General features: G+C 31.6%; 1 protein-coding gene across 2 annotated transcripts in view; it reads right to left on the minus strand.

Moving 5' to 3' along the window:
- Positions 1-2,396: 2,396 nt before the first annotated feature.
- The window catches only part of LOC127724458 (1-phosphatidylinositol phosphodiesterase-like), a 34,701-nt gene continuing 10,845 nt past the window's right edge, over positions 2,397-26,252 (minus strand). For both annotated transcript variants that reach the window (XM_052231423.1, XM_052231424.1), the window contains one exon: positions 2,397-4,650. In XM_052231423.1, coding sequence (XP_052087383.1) covers positions 3,749-4,650 — 902 coding nt within the window. In that variant the 3' untranslated portion in view covers positions 2,397-3,748. The remainder of the gene's footprint in view (positions 4,651-26,252) is intronic.

The following is a 26,252-nucleotide window of genomic DNA, read 5'->3' on the forward strand; positions in this document are numbered from 1 at the left end:
ACTTCAAAGTTATTGCAAAACTACCTATTCTAGAGGTGACGTGAATCAGATCTGGATACTTAAAAAAAAATCCAAAGATCTTTTAGAGTATATACAATCTAAGACTTGTTCATCTTGCAATAGTATTAAAACATTTGACTTTCTACACTTTACACAAGTACTCCCCATTGAAATTTAGAGGACAAATTGAAAGAGTTGGTCCTGCTTTGTTTCATAAAAAAAAAGCAAACGTAGAAACAAGTATCTTGTCTTATGGAGGGATAAATCGTACTTTGTAAAAAATCACTCAATTTCCAACAAAAAAATTTCTGAAACTGACATTATCATGATGCTTGATTTCTTGATTGACAACATATTTGATACGTTTGGACGACGTGCTTTCTAACAAACAATCGGCACTAACTGTGCTCCTCTTCTTTCCGACTTGTTCCTTTCTTCATATGAGGCTGAATGCATACAGGAACTTCTAAGGAAGAAAAGAATTTAGCAGTGTCATTTAACTTCACTTTCCGCTATATAGATGATGTTCTCTCACTTAATAATTCAAAATTTGGTGACTATGTTGAACGCATCTATCCCACCGAACTTGAGATAAAGGATACAACTGATACAGTTTAGTCTGCCTCATATCTTGACTTACATCTCGAAATTTACAATGATGGTCGGTTGAAAACAAAAACGGTCGGTTGAAAATACTATTTAACGACAAAAGAGATGATTTCAGCTCCCAATTGTGAACTTTCCATTTCTATGTAGCAATATTCCAGCAGCGCCTGCTTAGGAAGTATATATCTCCCAGTTGATACGATATTCCAGGGCTTGTTTTTCCTATTATAATTTCCTTGGTAGAGGGTTGATTCTCACTAGGAAGCTACTCAGCCAAGGGTTCCAAGTGGTGAAGTTGAAGTCATCCCTTCGCAGATTTTACTGACGCCATCACGAGTTGGTGACCCTTATTGAATATCTGTTTCACAGATGACGACGGATATGTTCCAATTGTCGTTATAACAAATCTGCCCCTTTTTCCCAGAATGTGACCTACCGACTTATCAATGAGTTTGTATTTACATGATCAATACGTCGGGTGCCGTTTGTGGAGCTATCTGCCATCAACCCCAGTTTTTGGTGGAGTTCGTGTTGCTCAGTCTTTGGTTTTCTTTGTTTTATTTTGTGGACTGTTGGTTTCTTTGTCTTATTCTTTTTTATCCATGGCGTTGTCAGTTTATTTTCGGCTTACGGGTTTGAAGTCCCTTCCGTATCTTTCGCCGCTCTTTCATAAACTGTTTTTCAAAAATGTTAAAATATTTGTTAAATGATGAAATTTAAAAAGTTCCCGACTTTGCCAGTTTGCTTGTTCATGATTCTATTATGTACAATTTCAAGTAAAATCTGATTGGTTAGGATGTGTTACATGTGTTTTTAAAAGATTGTTTGAATATTTTAACACTTGCTAAGAACGGGAGATGGAGAAATGTATATCCTTTTTAAAATCTTTGTTGTGTAAAATATTAATTTAGTCTATAAAACTTAACCAATGAATGGTTTGGCCAGTTGAATTGGAACAGGAGGGATTGATTATTAGGGGTAACAATTTAATCCCTAAGAATATTGCACTTCTCCATGTACTACAGTTTCTAGATGGAAAGGAATCAAGCTGTCCAAAATTGAAGTTAACTGGAATTATAACTTTGATTCCGTCTACATCATTGTTAAAAGGGGCAAGAATTTATCATGATTGTAGGGGAGGAGCATGTAGTTTTGGTCAACAACTACGAATGGAAAAAATATAACAGGTACCTGTCCTGACAGAAATTTCTTTCATAAAACATAATAAACAATAGAACATATATTTTGGACTCGACCGTATGTATCAAAATTATGGGAAAACCCTTAACTCCTGGATATTTGAAAAGATAGAAATAGAACTTACTTTAAATATAGATTTGGTTATATTTGATGTTTAAAATAAACGAATAAAATGACATAAGAAACTTAATAATTCTGTGCACAAAATTCTATATTTAAATGGGCATTAGCTACGAGATATAAATATAATTATATAAGTAGGATTTTTTTTTGTTCAACCATTATTAATGAAAGTGAAATAGTGAAATTTTAATTTGCTTTTAGCAGGCAGTTTGGTTCAATTTTGTCAAAATAATCTAAGAAACATCGCTGATGAATTATTCAGCTCAAACACAAATATGAATGGAAAACAACTTTCATATTCCTGACTTTGTACAGGCATTTCCTGATGTATAAAATGGTTGATTAAACCTGGTTTTATAGTTAAGTTATCGATAGAACAAACCAATATGATAGCGTTAAACAATAATTTAAAAGAACACTTTTTAGTAGAAAAATATGTATTTTATAAAACAAAATAAAAGACTCAGTAGGGCGGAGAACTGCTTGAACCCCTGAACTCCTTTATTGTCATAAAAACAAAGATAAACAACAGACACCATATGTTGTATAAATTAAAATCATGTACTATCTATCCAAGCAGCCCTTTTGCTGCAATCCCATTCTACAATGTATTAAACTATTTTAGCTGTGTTTATTTAATATGTTGTATATCTTTTCCCTTTTGCATAAAATGTGTATAATTTATTTTAATATGCATGTGCAAATGAGAAGAAATTCATTATAAAGAAAAACAGTATCAACTTTAAAGTGTTCATTTTTAATATTTATGCCCTTTAAATATCAAACTCTGAAAACTTCAGACAGTTGGTGAAACAAAACCATATTAAACACACTATTTTGACAATATTAATGAGAAAAATCTTAATTTTATTAATGTTTACCACTGACCATGCTGACCCAACATCTTTAAGGAATGTTAAAAGGGTTTCTTCAAGTTGGGATTATAGGGAAGCTTATATTCAAGATTTAAATAATCAGATTGATTGACTTTGTGAAAATTAAAATTTTGGAGTCACGTCGTTTCGATTTTCTTTTAACCTTAATATTTCTTACAAATGGTCAATATCAACCACACCTTAAATTAACTGGATTATCAAACTTTATTGATTACTATTTGTTTAACTGTACATGTATGCTTGTTCATAAGGGGTAATATAATATTAAAGTAACTTTTACAGTTTATAATTTAAAGTTTAAAAAGTAGGGTTTTATGCATTAAGTTATAATTTTCAAGCACTATCTTGATAAAGTAAAGAATTTATTAGCATTTTTTAGTGCAATTGATCCGAATCTATCAGGAACAATTTCCGGTCAGGCAAAGGACAACGTTATTGTTCACAGGCAATGTCCCATCCCTAACAGGAAGTTTTCTATTACAACCGGGAAATGTTAAAACAAACACATGAAATGTATTATAATAGATGTATTTATTGGCGATTAGATATAACAACCGTTGTAACATCTAATGCCAACGTAAATGCCAATTGTCGAATGAAGTGGAGAAAAATATGAATTATGAAACTAAGTCAAAAAGGGTAACAAAACGTATACAAATGTAACTAAAATTATACAATGGGAACTAACATTAAGATGAATATAAGTGAGAATTAATAGCATAATGACAACATCAAAATATTGCAAGAAAGCATAATCATGAATAAATGAACAAAATGAGGAAACTAATATTTAGCATGTTTAGTGCAAGAATACATAGAATATGTAGAATTATGACGGGTGTCACTCACATACATTATATGTTACGGTATATCTTTCTTTACCTTTCTGAATAAGATTTATAAATTTTTTTGCTAATAACATATCAACTGAATAGATTGTTTTGGATAATTCTTTTAATGAGCCCAGGCCCCGGGTAATCCATTGCTATTATTCCAAGACGTCCTCCTTGTTCATTTATAAAATTATACAGCATTGGATTTAATCTTCTCGCGCTTTCACGTGGAGGACACATCTTGCATATGACAGCACTGCTGTGAGTTAAAAACAAGTCAGGTAGATTATTCTCTTCCTGCGCTAGTAGTAAGTGATTCCTAGTATACTCAAATCTCTGTGAATAACTATTCTGGGCATAGTTATCTTCTATGCGCAGTGTTCCATACGGTATGCCAAGTGGTACTTCGTCTTCAGGCTGTCTATCAAAATTACGTAAAATGACAATCTTTCCTCTTGCAACATCAAGGGTTGGAATGTTTTCTTCGAGCCAAAATAGGTTATTTTCTTCATCATTTACCTGTCCCAAAATTAAACGAAATAATTCACAAAACTCGCGGTTTTCTAATCGCGGATTACCATCATGAACGTCATCGTCTCTTTTAACTCTTACAAGTAAGCACTCGTTCCTACTATTCTCAGTTCTGAGGAAGGTTTTCATCTCCAGAAGGCAACCGCGTAATGAGCTATCTTGATAACAACAACCATGATAAATTAACAAATCATTGCGATAATAGCGGCATCGTAAATCTAAATAACGTATTCCAGTTAATAGTTGATCAGGTAAACTCAAACTCTGACACCAAGCACACTGAAAAAAGGTTGTACGCGCCATCGTGTCATGCGTCCCAGGTATGGAAATGCCAGCTAAGGACAATCGATCCGGATTTTGTAATTTGCTCATCCAGTCAGGATTGTCACTACCTATTTTCCGGTGTGTAACATTCCAGTAGTCGTCGTCCTGAGCATTTCCACAACATCCAAACCAGTTTCCTAGAAAATTACATATATCTAAATGAATAAAAACACTGAAAATAATGCATTTTATTGATCAATTGAGCAACACTTCCTTGATGATATTTTTGCGATAAATAATAAGGAATAGGCTATGAATATACTGCTACAATTAAGCCATTTGAAATTATTTAAACAAATCTAATATAACAGCTATAACTATCGTTACCTAAATTTAGATATGTCATTAAAAATATTACGACAAACGGGACGATTTTCCGTTTGATTTGATATTTTTACGGGTGATATTTTTTGGCTCTATCTTACAGTGTTTTTATATCCTAACTCGTTCGCTATGCTCGTGTCTTAAGTGACGTTATAGATTTCAATAAAAGTTATCTACGTATCACTGATAAATGATAAAGTCAGGAATTTTGTTACCATAAATTAGTTAAAACCTTTTAATTACAGATGTCATCTGTAGAAATCTTAATACAAACAGAATATCACAACCTACTTTTTACACGGATACTGTTTATAGAGCACGTAAGTTTAGATACGATTCATATCAACTTGTCCTTTAAAAATGTTTATTCTTAAGATTATATATTTTAAATTGTAATAAGATCGTTGAATATTGTGTTATCTGTATTAACATTGTTTTTCCTATTATCAAATTAAAACGTAACACCATTTTTACCTTAACAGTAATGAACACTTACGGTCCTACATCTTGCCGATACTTATATTTCGGCATTGTAAAAGGTGATACATTTTTCAGACTGTTTATAGCGTCTTTACACTAAGTTATTTGATGTGTACTGATTGATTTAAGTCAGGGAAAACATGATAAGATAATTGGTAGTAATTTGATTTAAAAAAACCAAGGCTTCTATTTTTTGTATGTCAAACGCGTGTTTTGTCAACATAAGACTCATCAGTATCGGTCGATTGGAAACAATTTGAAGACCAAATCAAATGCAAAGTTGTAGAGCTTTAAAAAAGCAGAAAATCCGTAAAGTTAAGAAAAACCTAAAGCAATTTATATATATGGGCAAGAAACCTTAGTGCTTCGAATAATCAACATTTTATATACATTAAATTTATAGAAAATAAACAATCATATCAATGATGTTTCATGTCAGAGTACCCTTGGGAGACGAAACGTCCACTGGCAGTGTCATCGACAAAGCGGTCGTAAAACTCATCAAAGCTAGTATGCTTAAAGTTCTGCACGCTAGACGCGCGTTAGTCTACATAAGACTTGTCAGTGGAGCTCAATTCCAAACCATTGGAAGGTCAAATAAAATACGGAGTTGTAGAGCTTGAAAAACCGAAAACTCTGAAAAGTTGTACCAAATACGGTTTACGGCTATATATACCTAGATTCGAAAAACAGTGTTTCGAATATATAATTCAATATAAAATATCCAGTAAATTTACAGAACATTAACATATCAATGATATTTAATGTCAACGTACACTCGGGTACAAAACGTCCACTTGCAGTGGCATCGACAACGTGGTTGATTAAACTCATCTAAGATACCAGGCTCAGAATTTTTTACGCCAGAAGCGCGTTTCGTAAATGTTGATCATTTTAAAACAGTTGAATGGTCAAAGTAAAGACGAAGTTTTATATGTTTACAAATTGATAAATTCCGAAAAGTTCTGCAAAATACGTCTGAGGCAATTTTCACCTGGGAATAGAAAACATTAGTATTTCGAATCATCCTTCAACATTTTCTATACAGTACATTTACAGAAAATGAACATGCATGTATCAATGATATTTCATATCAACATAAAAGTGCTCACTACTTGACTGGTGATACCCTCGGGAACGAAACGTCCACCACAATTGCATGTTATGCACAGTAGATTTACGGAAAGGAACATATTAATGATAGTTCATGTCAACTAGCTTTCAATAGCTGCGGGAAGATCGGTACTTTGTGTCCTTAGTCTTTTTGTTAGTAGTATTTTTTCTTTGTGTCGATCTGATGAGTCAAGCTTTTTTAACTGATTTTTTATAGTTTGTTCTGGTGTTGTTCTGTACAACCACTGTCCCAGGTTTCGGGGACGGTTAAGCGCTAAAAAGACAAGTTTAACTTGCCACATTCTGTTCATGTATGTGCCTTTTTCATTTCAGAATGATAAAAATTAGGAGATGTGGTAGAATTGCCGATGAGACAACTATCCACCAAAGTTCAAATGAAATGGATGTTAGGAATCATATGCAACCTTACAGACATCAGAAGCATGTTATTCATTGTGCGTCGTTGGTTCCTGTTCATCATATATGTTTTTCGTTTATTGTTTTGTACATAAATCGGGCCGTTTGTTTTCTCTGTTGAATTGTTTTACATTTTGTCATTTCGGCCCCGTTTGTTGAAGGCTGTATGGTTACCTATATTTGCTTATTTCTAAGTATAAAACAAAAACAGAAGGAATCTTTCAAGGCCCAAAACCAGCGAGATTGGATGCACTGACAGGGTAAGAATCTCTTACTACTAGTATGTATGCATCACCCGCTATGAGTATCCCAAATCAGTCAAATATATAACTATCGGAAAATGGAACAATTTGTAAATGTACAGATTAAAGGATTACTAGTATTGAAGACAAAGTACCTAAAGATCAAAAATCAATAAAAATCGATAACGGCCTTCAACAATGAGCAAAGCCCATACCGCATAGTCAGGTATAAAAGACTCCGAAATGACAAATGTAAACATTTCAAACGAGAAAACTGACGGCCTAATTTATGTACAAAATAATGAACAAAAACATATATGTAACACAGCAACAAACGACAACCACTGAATTACAGGCTCCTGACTTGGGACAGGCACATACAGAATGTGGCGGGGTTAAACATGTTAGCGGGCGCCCAACCCTCCCCTAACCTGGGACAGTAGTGTAACAGTACCACATAAGAACACACTATAAAAATCAGTTGAAAAAGGCTTATTCAGTCAATTTCAGTAGTTCCTTATCACAACTTCCTGTCAGGATCACACGTCCGTATAGTGTGCGGTTGAACGAGAGTAACGTAGTGATCAAGATCTAAAAAACCAATATAAATGGCAAGAGTGAATGTTACTGCTGCATAATATAGTTGAAAATTGGAAAGTTGAAAGCATTAAGGTCGTCTATCTGTGTCAATATCAAGTACAAGATCACGATATGACGAAGACCTTCTAGTTTCGGATGAAACCTTAATTACAACATTAGTACATTTGTAAATGAATTTTAATCTGAAACGGTCATTTTGGACTTAACATTATCTGAAAGGTTTGAACAATATCTATCGACTCATGTTCAGTCTTTCCCTCAATTATCAGAATTATCTACTCGGTTAATTAAGTACTTACCAGACAATTCTCTTTCATTTAAAAATAGTTTTAAATAAATACTCAACCCCAAGGCAAATTCAAAAACAAGAAGTCCATACAAGCTGACAAATCAAACGCTATTAATCAACGGAACAAGTGAAAAACAACTGCCATATTCCTGACTTGGTACCGGCATTTTCCGAAGACAATGATGGGTTTACTCAGGTTTAATAGCTAGCTAAATTTCCCACTTGTATGAAAGTTTGTTATAAGACCCTTATGTTGACAACATGGGTAATCAACCCAAACATTTAGTACTGTTCAGTAGCTTTTCAGACAATTCAGTATGTTGATGATGTGCACAGGTAATTTTGTATGAGTAAAAAGATTGATGTCTCTCTAGCAATATAAGAGAATTAATCTACTCTCTACGGCTTGTTTACCATAGAAATATACTAGACATGCAACAATTCGTGAAAAGCAATATCTAGAAATGGAGAAGTTATATTAGACAATATCTGAAAAAGTCTAATTTCCATTTCCATCTTTCACCAGCAATTATATTTTTATTCAGGCATCTTTTTGGAAAATTTTAAGTTTCAGTATTAACAAGAGTATTTTATGCACTAACTATTGCCAATTAAACACTCTTTCTTATATTTCTTCTAATAAAATATTATAATTTAAATGTTCACCCCCCCCCCCCCCCCCCCCCCAAATCATGTTGTCCGGTGTTGTTTTCTGACCAACTAAATCATTTAAAGGAATATCTCAATTAAGTAAACAGGGTTCCGATTTTCACAAATATGATAGATTATATAGAAAACCTGTCCCTTAATGGTCTGATTTTGTTATAACTAAAGCATGTGATAAAATTTTGCATTTTTAAGGGTCTTTTAAATTTTGTCCCAAGGGGTAATTTCCCTCCTGTTACCATTGGTTTTTTTCACCTGTGGAAACGTTTTAAAGGCCAAGGTTTTATTTCTTGTAATGCAATGAGAAGAGCATCATTTCCTGAATGTATGACTCCATATGTATAGGTGAATGGCAGCCAGTTTGAAAAATCCGAACTCCCCAAAGATCAGAATTTAGAGAAAAATAATTTTGTTGTTTTCTTCTGTTACAGCCTTTTTGTGTACCTTCTGAGAATGTTTCATTGTCAGCACTATAACAGTAAATGTGTTTTTATAGTATCTTATTAAATTGACATGTAGATGGAAGTAAACTTCTACACAATTCGAATAAAATGACAAAAAGTACTGTGTAATTCCTTTCTGTTACATTCTGTCATGTTACCTGATAAAAAGTAACAACATAGCCATAATCAGTAACAGGAAGGATGTTAAAGACAATTTCACTGATGAATCACAAAGTTAATCTACTATATGTCAAACATTTCATTTAATATAAGTTATGATCATCATATTAAATAAATCTCAACATAAAATACAGTATATTGAATGAACATATGAAAAGACAGGTTTTTTACTTTTGATAACAGCAGAGAATATTGTGCAATCCTTGTATAGTGGATGGTAACAGAAAGGAATTTATTTAAGAATTTTTCATTACCTAGGCAGATTTTTCATCTTGCAAATACAGTTTCAAAAGATAAATGACATTGTTTGCTGTTATCTTCCAATTGTGACCAATCTGAAATGATGTATTTTTCTTAAACTATGAAATAAAGCAATTGTTTTGAAAAAAAATCCTTCCTGTTACCAACTCTGTCCTGTTACTTGTCCTGTTACTCAAGATTCTTTCATGTTACCGACATATCGGACTATATTTTAGTATATTTCTTAACCTTTTGTATTGCAAATGCTAAAATGAATATTTGGCATTTGAGAAACTATTGCAGGATATACTAGTAAACCACAAATAGTATCTTAAACTTATTCCTTATTCCCATTAGAAACTTTTTAAAATTGATTCACTTTGGTAACAGGAAAGAACTGGAATTTTTTGTACCATTTTTAAAATTGCCATTGTTACCACATTTAACAATTATTTGAATTACAGACAACAGTTCCTAGATCCTCAATGTGTGTTCTTCGATTTGTGCTATTAAAATACCGGTTCTAAAGACATTTTTTTGGTTTTTCCTATTGCCAAAAATTAGACTTTTTCAGATATTGTCTCATATATTGGTATATCTTTAAGAGTTTCCATGGAAATTCAATCAAATTTGGAAGTGTAACTAAACACTATTTGCAGATGTGAAAGTTGATTTAAGGGGTTTCCATGGCAAAACACAATCTTAGTCATTTTTCTATCTAAAATGTCATCAACATATCTTGTGTATTCTCAATTGAATCTACCTAAACTTTGCAGAACTATTTAGTCTCATGTCTAGATTTGCAAATTACCTACCTTTTGTTTTCAACAACTTTTTGGTTTTCCATTGTATAAAATACGGACCGAGCTAATTATGTCTGCTCTATATAAATCTCCTCTCTGGGGAGCACGACCATGATATATGACGAAAAGAAGATATTTAGGACAAGAAATCGACACAGATTAATGTGAGCATTTGCCTATCCAGTTCCCCAGTTAGTCCGTTCTTAGAACCACAAAGTAAATTTCCTTATAACTCCGTGGGTGGGGGCACTTTAATCTATGTTTGTATGGAAAAGCAGCTGAGACATCAAATACACTACCTTTCCATGTGTTTTGGATATCAAAACAATTCATAACCAATCATATATTTTTGACCAAGAATAGACCTACGGCTATCGTGAATACCGGTATGTTCATTTGTAGAGACATACATAGATATAACAAATATCTGATTCATTTACAAGAGGGAAACGGATTACCTCAGATGTGTTTGGAAAAACCTTTCTGAATTTTGTCTTCAATGCTCTCCAACTTCAGAATTTATTTGGCCTTTTAAATTTTTGATTCGAGCGTAAATGTTGAGTCTTTTCTAGTGGAAACACGCGTCTGACGTACACAGCTATAAGCCTGGTATCTTAGATGAGTTTTTGTTAAAAAGAGACATATGTGTCTGGTTTTAATCGCATTATTGAAATATCAAATTTTTCAGATAGTTATGACATAATGAACAACCTAATCATGTATTTCTTCTAAATTGTTCGCCTATTATAAATCAACAAGCTTGAATAGCTACCAATTCAAGCGACAGCACATAGTAAGTGCCACCACTAAGCTTTGCACAACACATACATTATCTAGTGGAGACTTTCTTTAGAAAAGGACCTATTTGTCGTCCCCTGTCAATTATTAAGTGGAATGAGTTTCGTAACATTATCCAGGACTCACTCCATACTTACTGTTTAAAATGGATAAAACGAGAATAACTGACAAAAAGTTCTTAGATTCTTTCTTTAATTCAGTAATGAAAAAAGTTGATGTTCGCATTTAACATTTAACTCGTAACAACAATATCATAGCCCTATTTTTGTATCAAACATACGCATACAAAAAACTCGAAAGGAATTTGTGTTTTTCCCGGCTGATAAGGCTGCCAAAAATATCATTCAATGGGGCATATAATACTGAATTTGGAACAGTTTATCATTATTTTTTTTTCAAACGGCCTATCCAATCTAAAAATGGAAAAACATATACAATTTACACATCCACAAATTGTCGAGGCTTTGCATGTGCAGTTGCATTTGAAGCTTTTTTAGGGTGCAAAATCGGTCAGTCGCGAAAGCCTAATAATTATACTCCTCTGTATATCCCTGTCAATATCATAAAAAGAACAGACTAAGGAGATAACTGAAATCAACAAGAAAATATTTTCTCTAAAGTTTAGAGGAAGCTATAAGCAGTTATTTAGAGAAAAATATAAAAAACTTCGACTGATAGAAATGTCGTGCAGAAGGGTATGAAGCTTAATTTTGTGGGGCAAACATTTGGTATCAAATGTGTGCCAAATTTGGTAATTATTCTAATGATTGTGTTGCACCGTCTACACATTATGAAAATCCAATAGGTGGCAACATCTTACAAACTACTGCAAAGCTGCTGATTTAAATACAACAAAAGTAGTAAATAATGTAAATGATATAGCAGACAGAAAACAAAAGGAGATCTTATAAGGGTTGACCTGATGGTCGAAGTTTTAGGCAAAATCATTTAAAATAAAATTGAAATTGAAAGGCCTTTAACTAGAATAAGTGCAATACAATAAAATTGTTGATTTGAAAATTTAATTAGTTACTTTTATATTGTTAATTAAAGATCAGTAGCTAGTATATTTGTAAAAACTGTTTTTCAATAAATGGGCATTGCTCCATCAAGGTTCCAGAGAATTAAAGCAACTCTATCAGCTGCTGACGGAAGCATTATTGGAATTTTGGTAAAAATACATTTGAAATTCACTATAATAGAAAAACAAAGGGTATGGGGTATCCATCCTTGACACAAAATCAGTAAATGCACAACAAAAAAACATACAACAAGCAAAGGAACAGCGCTTTTATTGCTGTTCTTCGTCGCAAAGTCACAGTGAAACTACAACACTGAGCAAAGAAACTCTCACCTCACTGCAAGTTTAAGACTATGTCACTATTGTGTCTAAAGTACACCGGCTGAAAAAGTTTGAACTCGAAAGTATCTACATGTAATATTTAATACGGTGATTGACCACCTACAGGCAGAGAAAAGTATGAATTCTGTTCAATTATTTATTATGTGTATGCAATTGTAGATTTTAAAAAGATGCAAGGCAAAATGATGTATAGGGTTAACCATGCATACCTCATTAAATTGTGCAAATTGAAAGGAAAGAAACGTACGGAAAAAATATATACGTGGAGATTGCTAGATTAGACACTTTCTGCAACTCACTATTTGCATTTCTATGCATGCAACGAAAGAAATAATCCAGATCAAAATGAAAAGACCCAGTTTTGTCAATATGTACGACCCAGTTTTGTCATACAGAATAACGCATACTGGTATAAGGTTGATTAAAACCTTAGTTTCAACAGGCGATTTATTGCTCGTTTCACAACGATTCCTGTAAAGGGAAAACTTATTATTTATCCAAGTCAGAAAACACTGTAATTCCTGCTTCATTGGGGAAAAAAACAGACATTTTAATTTTCCAGGAATACTATGAAAGCGAAACACAAATGAATATTGTTATGCAATTTGATGCTCTAAGCTCTCTATATGTTTGTCGATATGATATAATTTAAAATTTAGTGTTTAAACTTGGATAATGTACAGCATTGAAAACTGAAAGACGCCATTCGATGTTTGATTTACCTAATTAACAAGGTGGTTATGTAAGTAAATGTTCCTCTCTACCTTGGGGGAGACACTTTCTTATGGTAAATTGAAAATAAATATTATGAACGCAATATGCTGAACATAATAAAGCAAGGAAATAATATAAATATATATGCATGCAGAATTGTCCTTTAAATAAATGTGCATGCATCGATATGTGTAATCGTAAGTGTAGTTAGTAGTATATACAGTATGTATAATTACTAGTACATAAATTAAGATAAGGTTGATATATATTTAACTAATCAATCAATCAGGGTTAAGAGCCAAAAAATAAGTCATTTTAAAAAGCAAATAAGAAATTATACATTGGATATGAAAAGTAAGTACCTTATGGAAAAATACAAATTTAAAAGAGTACAAATAGCTAAAACTTAAATTAACTATGTTTGTAAAATGATAGTTGTTTATGTATTGCATTTGAAATATCTCCGTACATTCCTTTAGAATAAGTTTCACAATCTTTTGTTTTGTCGTGTTTTTCTTTTTGTACTTTATAATGTTCCTTTCTTTCAAAATTAAAAATGTCTCTGTTAATAAGACCGTATTTACAATTACATTCAATTCATATGATTCATTTACAACACCCAAAATAATTGATTCCTCTGATTTTTATTATTATTTGATATAATTTTTTTCACAAAATGAATTTATCTTCTCAAAAATAACTACCCATACATCATTTATATGTGTACAATTACAAAAAGATGCACTAGTGTTTCTTGGCTATTCCCACTAAAGTGACAAGTTCCATTGGACCTATGGAATTGTTTAAGCTTTTCTTCAGTACAAACAATATTATGAAGAATTTTCCATTGTAATTGGTTGGCTTTTCTAGTTGCAACATTATTTTCTAAAACTTTCCATATATCATGCCAAATTATTTCTTTTTGATAATGATTATCCAATTTTAGTTCACATGATAGCCCCAAATCATTTCGTAATGTTTTCTGTATATCTTTTAATAAAAGATTACGACTTTTAACAGGTGTTTCCCTTTTTAAGATGATACATGGTTCTGAGATGGAGAATAATTCCAATTTTTTCTAACAATTATTCTGTTTTAAAATATCATTTCAATCCTGTGATATGGACGATTTTATTGTAGTAAATTCCGATATCCAGTTTATTCTATCTAACAATTTATTGAACAAAAAAGCACTATTTCTAAAATTATTCTCGTTTTCCCCCCACAAGTCCCCGATATTTGTTATCCCACTTTTTGCAAAGCTTGAAAAATATAATGATTTCCCCGTATACTTAGTATTTGCTTTCCCAATCAAAGGTTGACTTTGTACTTCATCCTTTGATCTAGGTTTTAGTTTTGATAAAATCTCTGATCATCCAAAAACTAAATTTTTGTAATAACTTGAATTTTTGCACTGGTTTAATATAACCCGGAAATTTACCTTTATATATTACCCTTAACCAGGAAACAAAACATTTCTATGATATTTTTCAACAAAGCAAAATATTTTATAGTAGATCTTTTGATAGGAATTTATAGTAAAGTTATAAATATTTTTGGATGTGTAGTATTATGATAATTGGAAAAAAATACACAAATATTGAATTAATAATTGTTTGTAAAGGGATAATTCATTAACAATTTGTATTTAATGTAAAGAGAGAGAACTGCAACGTATTACTCTTACACAGAAAATCTAGAAAATAAAATGATATGTAAATATTGAATGCACACAGCTTTTAAGGAGTATATCTATTATAGAAAACAAAATGCATCTTTCAGTAGTTATAGGATTGTTCATACGAATGCTAAATAGCAGACCGGCAAAGACCTTTATTATAAGTAATCAATTGGATTCCATTTAACGGTATACTAATAATCAAAATTTATCATAAACATATACAGTTTAGTACCCCCAACTTTCAGATGATCCATGCATGTACGTCTGTCTTTCCATATTTATTTTTAGCAGAAACATGAATATATCTCATATGAAGTAGAACAATATGGGGTAAAAAGTAACTTTTAATGTAAGTAAATGACTCAATTCCGTTCTTCCTTGATAAAGTCACCGATAATTTAGTAATTTACCGTATAAAAATGCAAACCATTCATATGTTAACTTTTGCTAATGTTAAATAACTCACTATGACTTTAAACTCAGAACAACAATAAAAACACTCACCCGAAGTAATTTTATATCTCAAATTAATATTAAATATCCTTTCTACTTCATCATTAAAAACCAGTCAATTTTGGGAGTAAAAAAAGTTAAGCAACAAATAATTTTAATATAATATTTGAAAATTTAATATTCGTGTAAACATAACAATAAATAAGCTATCGTAACATAGAAAATTAACCAAATGACGCAATTCTTAATCAACAACAAACAAATATAAAAAACTATTTCCGCAACATTGTAAAATGTCATTTTTTGAATAAGATATATGTTTTTAAACTTTTTTTACTCGGTATATCATGAAATTTGAAAATATATATATATTTTCACTATTTATTGGCATTTTTGCCTTAAAATAAATAGTGGAAAATGAATCAATGAATTAAATAAGACACTTTATACAGATAAATAAGCATTGCAAAGGTTATTTTTAGAAGTTTTAAACGGCATGTCCGATGACTGTAAGTAATAGTTTATGATTTTTGTAAATACATCGTATATGAATTTGACACCTGTTAGATCTTTTCGGAACACAAAGGGTATAACAATTTATATCAGTTGATAAACATGTGTTCGAAAAGCGATGCTAGATTATAAGGTCGTTAATGGCTCTTCCTTCTATTTTATTTGTTTAAAGGCTAATAAGCAATGACTGAATGGCAACATATTTATTTGGTTCAGTTGTACATACTTCTTACTTCGATACATAAAAACAAAAGAAGGGAGTTAAGAGCTGTGGTTAAACAAATATCTGCAAATTTTTTGTTTTTATTGTTGTATCATTAATATTCAAATTTTGTTTGTAAAAGTTCGTTTAGTTGTACAGTATTTGAAACTAAGGTTGTCCATTTAAGACTAAAAAAATTAATGACTGCAGATATTTATTTTATCGAGTGAAAGATATTATAGGATCATTTGTGTTAGATTTGTTAATCTATACTTCTTTTTTAGATTATTAATGTATGTAAAACATATTCTCTGATCCTCGTGTTAAGTCTACTGTCCATTCCTGATTTCTTTTGATTTGGTTTTTTTCTATATATATTTTGAACAATACTCAATAAAGTATTTATTTACGATATCTTCAACACCCCCCCCCCCCCCTTTATTTTCAAATTGAAAACTGACTTTGGAAAATGGTGCAAACTTGATCTGTTTCCTATTTTAATTTTTTTCTTGGGGTAAGAGATACACGGGAGATATTATTTTAGATCTCGACAGCTACCATTCTTATTTCAGTATTAGTTCAATGAAAAGATAACTAAACTAAAACAAATACATAAGCAACGACAATTCATCAATATAATTTACCATCAAAACTAAGAAAACTGCTTTTTTCGCTACGGCGTTGTCAGTTTATTTTCGACTTATGAGTTTTGATGTCCCTTTAGTATCGTTCGCCTCTCTCTTGAATAAAGCACACCGAAATAGTGTACTATTCGTGGGAACGTTTGGCTATTGTTACTCTTTTGAAACATTTCCGTCATTATTTGTTGAGAGGTCCTTTTAAAATTCGTACTGACCACCCCTTGTAACCAGAATGTAGATTGTTCGGACAAAATAGTATTAACCCTATTTGAAATAGATAATCGAAAAAGCTTACCAAAAACATTAAACTTCTTTCAACGTAATTTGATATTTTTCAATAATTTTTATCCCAGTCAAATAGATTCCCTTGCGGTCATTTAAATCAATTAAAGACTTGGTTAAGCCACACTCCCGTTAAAAATAAACCACGCCCTCGTTAGAAATTTTCAAACTATCGGTAAGACTCATTAAACTGCCCATGTCGTAGTAAAGGAAAATATCGGTATACAGTTTACTAATTAAATGAAATCTCACTTATATGCATCTCATAAATCTCAATATTGTAAATAATTTAAGAAACACATATTATAAATAAACTAGAGGAAACCTGATTTATTACGAATATAGAAACACAAACGTAAATAAAAACCAAACGTTCAGAGAATAATGGAATGTGTCTCCAACATTAACTTTCTACGTCATTGATAGGAAGTAATTTCTAGTTTATTCAAAGTTACTATTGCCGTCAAATCATAGGTCTCTTCATACTGATTCCAAAATATATATGGTTTTTATATGAATGTCTCACAAAAGAGCTTAGAATAAACAGCAAAACTGGTAATCCTACATATTCTTTGACATCATTTACAAAGGATGAAATTTTAGAAAATCACAAATAAGTCCTTCTTTCTTTTGGTATCAACATCATAGAAGACGAAGAAAAACTACCGTCATTATACTGGATACCAAAACTTCACAAAACTCCTTATAAAGAACGATACATAGATGGATCATCAAGATCTTCGACTAAACATCTTTCTAAAGTGCTGACTACTATTCTTTCTACAGTAAAAGATGGCCTTCAGATATTGTGATGAGATATATTCAACCAGTGGTGTCAATCAAATGTGGATTCTTAAAAAATTCTTAAGATCTACTGCCAAATCTTAGATCACAATCTCTGCAATTTTGCAGCCACATTAAGATAGATCAACTTCACTATCTCATCAAACAGAGCTTTTTCTTTAAAAATGGGAATCGCAGATATAAATTTCTTGGTTTGGGTTATTATAATTCTTATTTTGTGAAGAACCACACTGATTCTATCAGAAAATACACTGAAGATGATATTATCAGAATGCTGGACTTTTTGAAAGACAATATATTTGGAGGATTGATATTTCAACAGACAGTCGGTATTCCAATGGGTACTTATTGAGCACATTGCAAATTCTTTAATTTTCCTATCACTGAATAACCCATATTTTAGTCAATACTTGCATATCATATATCCCAGTGAACTTATAATTAAGGATACTACTGATACTAGAAGGACTGCTTCATACCTTGATCTTTTTCTCAATATTGACACAAATGGACGACTTCAGACTAAAATCTATGACAAAAGGGATGATGTCAACTTCTCAATTATCAATTTCCCATTTCTCAGCTGTAACATACCATTTGCGGTGGGTCATTTTGTGCTAAGTTGTTGTCTGTTTATTTCGTTTGTTGTTTGAATTCTGTATTTTCGGTACATTTCACATATGTCTTATTTGTCAGATTAGTCGTGTTACTCGTGGTTCGTCTACAGGGTTTTTGTTTTATGTTGTTTGTTTTCATGTGTGTTACTGTTTTATTTTTATTTTCAAGATGTATGTTAAAGTTAAGATAAAGATTCAGCTTCTTCGTTTATATGATTTCAAGTTTAAAGCAACTATATGCACACCATTGTTTTGTTTATACACAGTTTTGATTTAGAGGAAAAACCGACATGGTTAGAAAATACAAATAATAACACCATTACAAACACAATTCTATTTTAATATTCTTGTCATGGTTAGAAAATACATAAAATAACACCATTACAAACTCAATACACATTTAATATTCTTTTGCGTGTCTATAAATAAAACAAATCTGTTTTATATTTAGAAATTTACCATTGATTATATAAACGTCACAAAAAAAAAACGTCACTTTTTGTGACGTTAATCCATTCATGTCATTTATGTTTTTCTCTGTGATGAGTGTTCTTGCGTTTGTTGGTACTGTTCTTATTCCTGTCACGTAGTGTTGTCATTTTAGCGGTGTTTTTAACATTGCCATATAAGCGGGAGGTTTGTCTAGCCATAAAACCAGGTTCAATCCACCATTTTGTCTTAATATATTCTGTACCAAGTCAGGAATATGACAGTTGTTATCTACAGTCCGTTTCTATGTATGTTGGCGTTTGCTTTTGTTGTAGTTCAGTGTTTCTGTTGTTCCGTTGTTTTCCTCCTATAGTTGATGTGTTTCCCTCGGTTTTAGTTTGTTACCCGGATTTGCTTTTGCGTAATCGAATTATGACTATTAAACAGCGGTATACTACTGTTGCCTTTATTTCATATACTTTTGTTTGTAATAAGGAAAATGATTTGCTACTTCCGGTTACAAAAATGTAACTTCCGGTCCCATGCAATAGCTTTATTCACACAAATTCGAAAAATATATGGTTTCTATATACTTTTGTCTAAAATAAAAGATAATTTGCTACTTGCGGTTCATGGAGGGTCACAATGACATATGAATAATATGTTAATTCAAGACAATTTCAAACATATTTCTAGGTATTTTTCCATGAAAGAAGTGCAAAAATTGCTACTTCAAGTTTACGTAAGGTCACTTCCGGTTGACATGTTTCAAGGTCGTATGTCTCCATGTCATGTAATAGAAGTTCCTTCATTACATAGGTTCCAAATGGAAGAAATATTCTTGAATTTTATTTCAACTAGAATAAATATTACAGAATTTGTTCCTAACGGAATAATTAGTATATAATATTTGTTCCAACAGGCATTTCTTATATCAAAGTTTCCAGGGGAACATCTGTTAGGCGGAACAAATATATGTTTACATCCAAACCAAACGTAAAACATCTTATGGCTTTATGATGTTTCAGTATGAAGTTATAGCACAGGACAAAATCTTGAACTTCAAATTCACATTTGACCTTGACATCAATTGCTAGATCATTTAGGAAGGATCTCAAAGCAAAATACCCTCGATCTCTACTTTGTATAGTTATGAGTCACCATACACCGTTTTTCAAAACTCTCGAGGGGAGAAAAACTTCTATTTAAAGACACCGTACGCTTTCGACCAAAATTTTCATTTACGACATGTCGTAACTAACATTTTTGTATAATTCTTTTGTCAATATTTATTACAGTTTCTTCAGAAAAGTCAAAACAAAATAATTCAAAATTAAGAACATGACACATACTTTTGACCTTGACCTCATTTTCTTATTAGTGGATCAAGAACCTCAAAGCAAGACACCCTATGTCTCTATCACATACGGGTCATTAGCTACATTTAAAAATCACTTAGTTCAAAAATAAAAGGGGAAATAACTCTCAGATGTAATGTCCGTACTGCCAAGGTCGAATTGACCATAACTTTCTCAGGATGTAAGGACTAATTAAATAAAGAATTTTGTCGATATCTTATTTCTTTTATACGTAGGAGATACACTCACAAGAAAAACAGTGTTAGGGCACATAAATAAAGGCAACAGGAGTGTACCGCTGTTCAATAGTCATAAATCGATTAAGCGAAAACAAATCTGGGTCACAAACCAAAACCGAGGGAAACACGTCAATTATAAGAGGAAAACAACGGAATAACAAACACATCAACTATAAGAGGAAAACAACTGCTATTTTCCGGGTGCTTTTTTTGTACGGCATGGACATTATAATTGAATACTCGTTTATTAAAGTAATTTTAACAAATTTTGGGTGTTTATTTTGGTCAAAATTTTATTTTATACAAGATTATGAATATTAGACTCTTTTTTTCTTTTGTCATTAAAAAAAAAAAGAAAAACACCAGAAAACAAGTAAAATACGAAGCCAACCAATATCCAAATTAAACATGTAATTTAAAAAACAAAAAGCTATCTTACATGTTTTGTTTTGTTGTTTTTTTTCGGGGGGGGGGGGGGGGGGGGGGGGGTGATCATTTTTATTTCAATTATCTTGAATATCTAAAATACGCAATTCATGGTATTTGTTGCTAAGTTTTACGTATTTACGTATTTACTCACGGATTTGACAACTATTTTTTGACATTTTATTTGAAAATCGTCGTTTTTTAGCGACTCATTATGCAGCAACGAATGGAGACTTAAGGAGCCTTTTATGTTTTATGCTGTATAAACAATATTCTTTAACGGTTATAAATTTCGATTCTTTTTTACTCGCTAACTAACGAAGTATTAATAAAAGCTTGTGTCTAGTATTTTTACAGACCTCGAATAAAAATTCCTGTCATTACGGAACATAATCTTTATAGATACAATTGACCAAAAAGAAGTAAAAAATACATTACAGTTTTTATGTAAAAGTTATTTTCGATCATCAATATTTCTTTCCATTTGAAAACTTGCTATATTTTTATGATTGCAATAGAGTATATTTGATATTAAAACATGAACAAATATACATTGAAAATTGAATGATATTCAATGAATTTTAATCTCATAAAACTACATGTCATAGTTACAGTTAAAATTGATTTTTACAATAATAAGTCTTATTGTCAAGTCCGATTTAATCAATTGAGTATACATTTTTTAAAGGTTAAAAGTTGTAGAATTTTACCGAAAGCCGTTAAAGCTAGGTAAATTTGTACGCAATTCCGAAAAAAAATATTTCATTTTAGTTGTAATTTATGCTCATTTAACCCTCACATATATTTTATTTTGGACAATTGAACAAAGCAAACAAATTTTCACGGAAGGACATTGAGAAATCAGGGTATTACAAACAAGCTCGAATAAAGGGAGACAAACCTTATGAATCTGCACAAACAATTTTATGTCAAAATTGATAGATTTACCTGGTACTGGATGCTACTGAAAACTCCCAATCAACTATTTTATCGATGAACTGACGTGTACTAAAATGTATTAAACAGTACTGGATTTAACGCTACGGGTTTTTTCTTAATTACCTAAACCAGTACTGACTGGTACTTAATCGATCGCGATAGTTAGTGTACTGAACATGTACTGAACAACTGAAAAAGATCTTGACATTTTTCCTTGCGGTAAATTCAGGCATTTAAGAGTTGTTCAGTTTAAAATGACCGTTTCAGTAGTAAAACCCGTTACTAGTGAACGGAACAACGGAAACACTGAACTGCTACAAAAACAAACGCCAACATACATAAAAACGGACTATTTGATAACAACTGCCAACTGACTTGGTACAGGACATTTAAAAAAAAAATGGTGGGTTGAACCTGGTTTTATGGCTAGCGAAACCTCCCGCTTAAATTGCAATGTTAAAAATACCGCTAAAATGACAACATTACGTGACAAGAATACACTACAAATAAACTAAAGAACACTCAGGACAGAGATATACACAAATAAATAATATAATAGTACATTAAAACATGTAAACAACATAATAACAACGGACATCTCCCATGAATTTACGACAGTACACCAGGACACCACAATAGAATTATAAACTGTGCGTCACACGAAGGTATCAACGCCACAAAAATCGACGTACTTTTTGTGACGTTTATTTTATCAAAGATGAATTTCTAAAAATAGAATATAAAATTCGGATTGAGTTTTTAACGGTGTTATTTTGTGTATTTTCTAACCATGACTCTCACTTAATCGTAGTTACTATTGGCATTAAATTCATACTATTTAAAAAAATATATTGTATCTATATCTTTTTGCCTATAATAAGGGAGATTATTTTTTACTTCCGGTTTAGAAAATATCCCTCTCCATCTCATATGATAGCTTGCTTTATTCACACTGATTCCAAAAATATATGGTTTCTATATACTTTTGCCTAAGAAAAGATAATTTGCTACTTCCGATTTATAGAAGGTAATTTCCTGTCTCAAACGATATGTTTATGTTGGCCTATTGATAAAATATATGATTTCTACGTAATTTTCCATGAAAAAAGTGCAAATATGGCTACTTCCGGTTTACTCAAGGGTACTTCCGGTTGATATTTGTCAAGGTCATATGTCAACAAACATTTTGCAAAAAATCCTATGTCTTTAACATTTTCAAAGATGAATAATAATCAATTAATCATATATCAAAACATGCCAGGGCCAATAACTCTTATAAGATATTACTGGGTTGTTTCGGTACATATTATAGCATATCTTCATCAAGAGAAAGCAAACATGTCGCACTGTTTTTTGTATATCTATCTTTAAAGGTAATTAGGTATATAATGCCGGTGATATTTTTGATAGTTGTTGTGCTTGAAAATAAGGTATGTATTTTATCTTTTGTTAAAATTGAAAAAAAAATATGATGGGAAAAAGCTTCCTCGAATTCAATTATAAGTTTAACTTCATAGAAGTTCGAGACATATCATGTTAAAGATATGCCGCACAGCCCTATGATTTACCCTTTGTAAAAAAACAGTAGTGCATATGAACTTTCCATTCTAGACTACTAGTCTTCACGAAACTTAATAGTAAAAGTGACACAGTCTAAGACGTAAAAGGAGTTCCTATTGGAAAACGCATTTTCTATATTTACAGAAGTTCAACCTATAATTGCACATTCTTTAAGGTGTGAACAGAAAGTACAACAGAATTCTACACTAACCATCTTGTACAGGGGATTTATTCAGTTTTATATTGCATATGGCATTTATACATTCTGCCATTGCTAGGTTTCTGTCCAGTAATTGACTTTCATTATTGGATAGTTTGTGATCGATCTTTGTTTCACTAATTTTTTTTTTATATTTTTGGAAGGGTCTGGCTCAGTACTTTTAAGTAGGTTCTAGTATTAGTTTTTTCTAAGGATTATAATATCCAATGAATCTGTAACCATTTTACCGTGATCATGTTTAAAAGCAGAAAAGGGTTATTTTTGGTTGTCTTTTTTTTTTAAGACACAAAAAGTATTTCGTATTTTCCCTTCTTCTGCCCATCTGACTGTGGACCATATTTGGGCACCTCAAGTTTCATTTTTGTATATTGTTCATTTCTATTTTACTATTTTCTGAAGTACTTGAATTTTCATATAAGCATTTTAATATATTTTTTTTAAAGATTTTTTATTTTTTACTTTCAGAAGCCTTTTATTTACAGTATGCAATGTGTAACTCCCTTTTTGAAAATATCATAAGTAACTCTTGAATCTTTATTTTTTGTGAGTACTTTTTTCTTGATAGGTGTCAATTAAATGAGTTATAATTTCTGCGTATTTTGCTTCATTCAATATACTATCTTTCATCAGAAAGAAATATTTGCCTTTATTTTGTGCTTTAGATCTTATTTGTTTTAAGATGGCTTGATGAACTGTATGTGCAATTAGTTCAGCTCTTATAATTGCTGATATTGTATGTGGTCTAATATATGGGCTTATTATGAAAAAATCAACTCTTCGGGTGACATTAATATTTCATTTCTTCTCCAAGTAAACTATTTTGATTAATTAATTCTGAATATATCAATAACTCCATGTTTCTTTTATTAATTGTTTTAAACTTTTGACATGTTTATTTTGCTTACTACACGTTATGCTTTTTCTATCTTTTAATGTTAAAGTTGACAATTTAAGAAACATACACGTAGTTTTTACTCATTATAGATCTAATATCTTAATACAACCGAGTCTTCCAAATGAGTGTACAATTAGCACCCAAAGGAATACAGATGGTTAGTTGAGATACGATCCCTCAAAGAACCAAATAGGTTTTCGATTAATAACTCTTTCATTTTGATGATATCATTTTCGGTCTATTTGTTGAATCAGTGTGGTTCTTCACACAGTAAGATTTTTTATGACATAAAACAAGGAATTTATCTACGATTCCCATTTTTGACGAAAAAGCTATGTTTAATGAGAAGATGTAGTAAATCTTTCAATTAGGCATGGCATTGTCGTGAGGAGCTAGCGTAAAACAAGTTTGCATATTATTGAAAAAAAGCAATGATTGTGATAGACGATGTTTGATTGATTGATTGTTCTTTATTTAACGATGTTTGGGTTGATCTTTAGAATTTTTAAAGAATCTACATCAAACTGATATAACTGGTTGAATATACGTCATTATATTATTATTAGGCAATTTTTTATCGTAGAAAGAGGCTTATTAAGAACTTTAGAAATATGTTTTGTCGAACATCTAGACGACCCGTTATATCGTTCTTTATAAGGATTTTCATTGACGTTTCCGTATCCACTATACGACCGGACATTGCCATCGTCTTTTTAATGTTAATACCAAAGAAGAGAATGATGCCTTTGTGATAATTCTAAAATCTCATATTTCGTTAATAATATAGGAGTATATGTGGGATTCATAAATTTGCTGTGAATTCCATTTGTCTTTAGTAAGGCATTAAAAATATTGGTTTTTGCTTCTAAATCAATATTATTTGAGGCTTTGTCTGCTGGAACAGCAACATATTTACCATGCATGAAGAGAGGATTAGACACCCACAACCTTGGGAAACTTGAAAGGATTAGTAGCCCATATGCTAATGGTACGTCGTTTTTTAAATGCGCTTCTAAGTGCATGGCCGAACAACCTTCCTTTATTCAGATAAAGTGTCTTGTGTCGGTTCATCTGATTTGCGTTTAATCCATTTCCGGGAAATGTCCTCGTTTGCATTCTTCGAATTTATGGTCTGGGAAATTCTGCATTTTGAGCCTGTGGCTTATACTTCTCTATTTTTTTTCATTTTTCTCGTGTCAAGATCTCTGGTTACATGTACCAGCAGTACCACAGTTGTATGGGGACGAGGAACAATCGATTAATGCATCCTTTATGGTAAGGTTTTCTGCTTCCCTTTTGTGGCTGAACATTTTGGATGCAATTGGTATGGTGTAGGTATAAAAATGACAGGTGTTTTTTTTTTTGAAATAATCAAATATTATTTTCTGTATAGACATTTAATTGAAAATATTGCTAGAATTGACAGCATCCAAGTCCTAATTAGCGAATTCGAGTTTAAAATAGCTACGTTTTTCGTCATCTTTGAAAGTAGTTGTCACTATTTAAAGTATTCTGTATTTTGCAATGTGCATCGTTATTGAGTTTAACCAGCCAGTTGTATTTGAATTGTACAGAGATTTTATCAAAAACGAAAGTGTGTTTTGCCTTCAGATTTTGTGAATAACGCTTGCGTATTGTATGGAAACAGTTTAGTAAGAATGTGATGAGGATTACATACTATCCATAGACGCGATAAGTACCGCACCTGTTGGATATTTTGGACAACCGTGACTTATATTGCGTTGAATCGACGTGCTATATGGAATAGCCTGTAATTTGCAATGTTCACCATTATTGAGTTAAACCAT

This window comes from Mytilus californianus, unplaced genomic scaffold, assembly GCF_021869535.1.
Source record: "Mytilus californianus isolate M0D057914Y unplaced genomic scaffold, xbMytCali1.0.p SCAF_14, whole genome shotgun sequence".
Classification (NCBI taxonomy): Eukaryota; Metazoa; Mollusca; class Bivalvia; order Mytilida; family Mytilidae; genus Mytilus; species Mytilus californianus.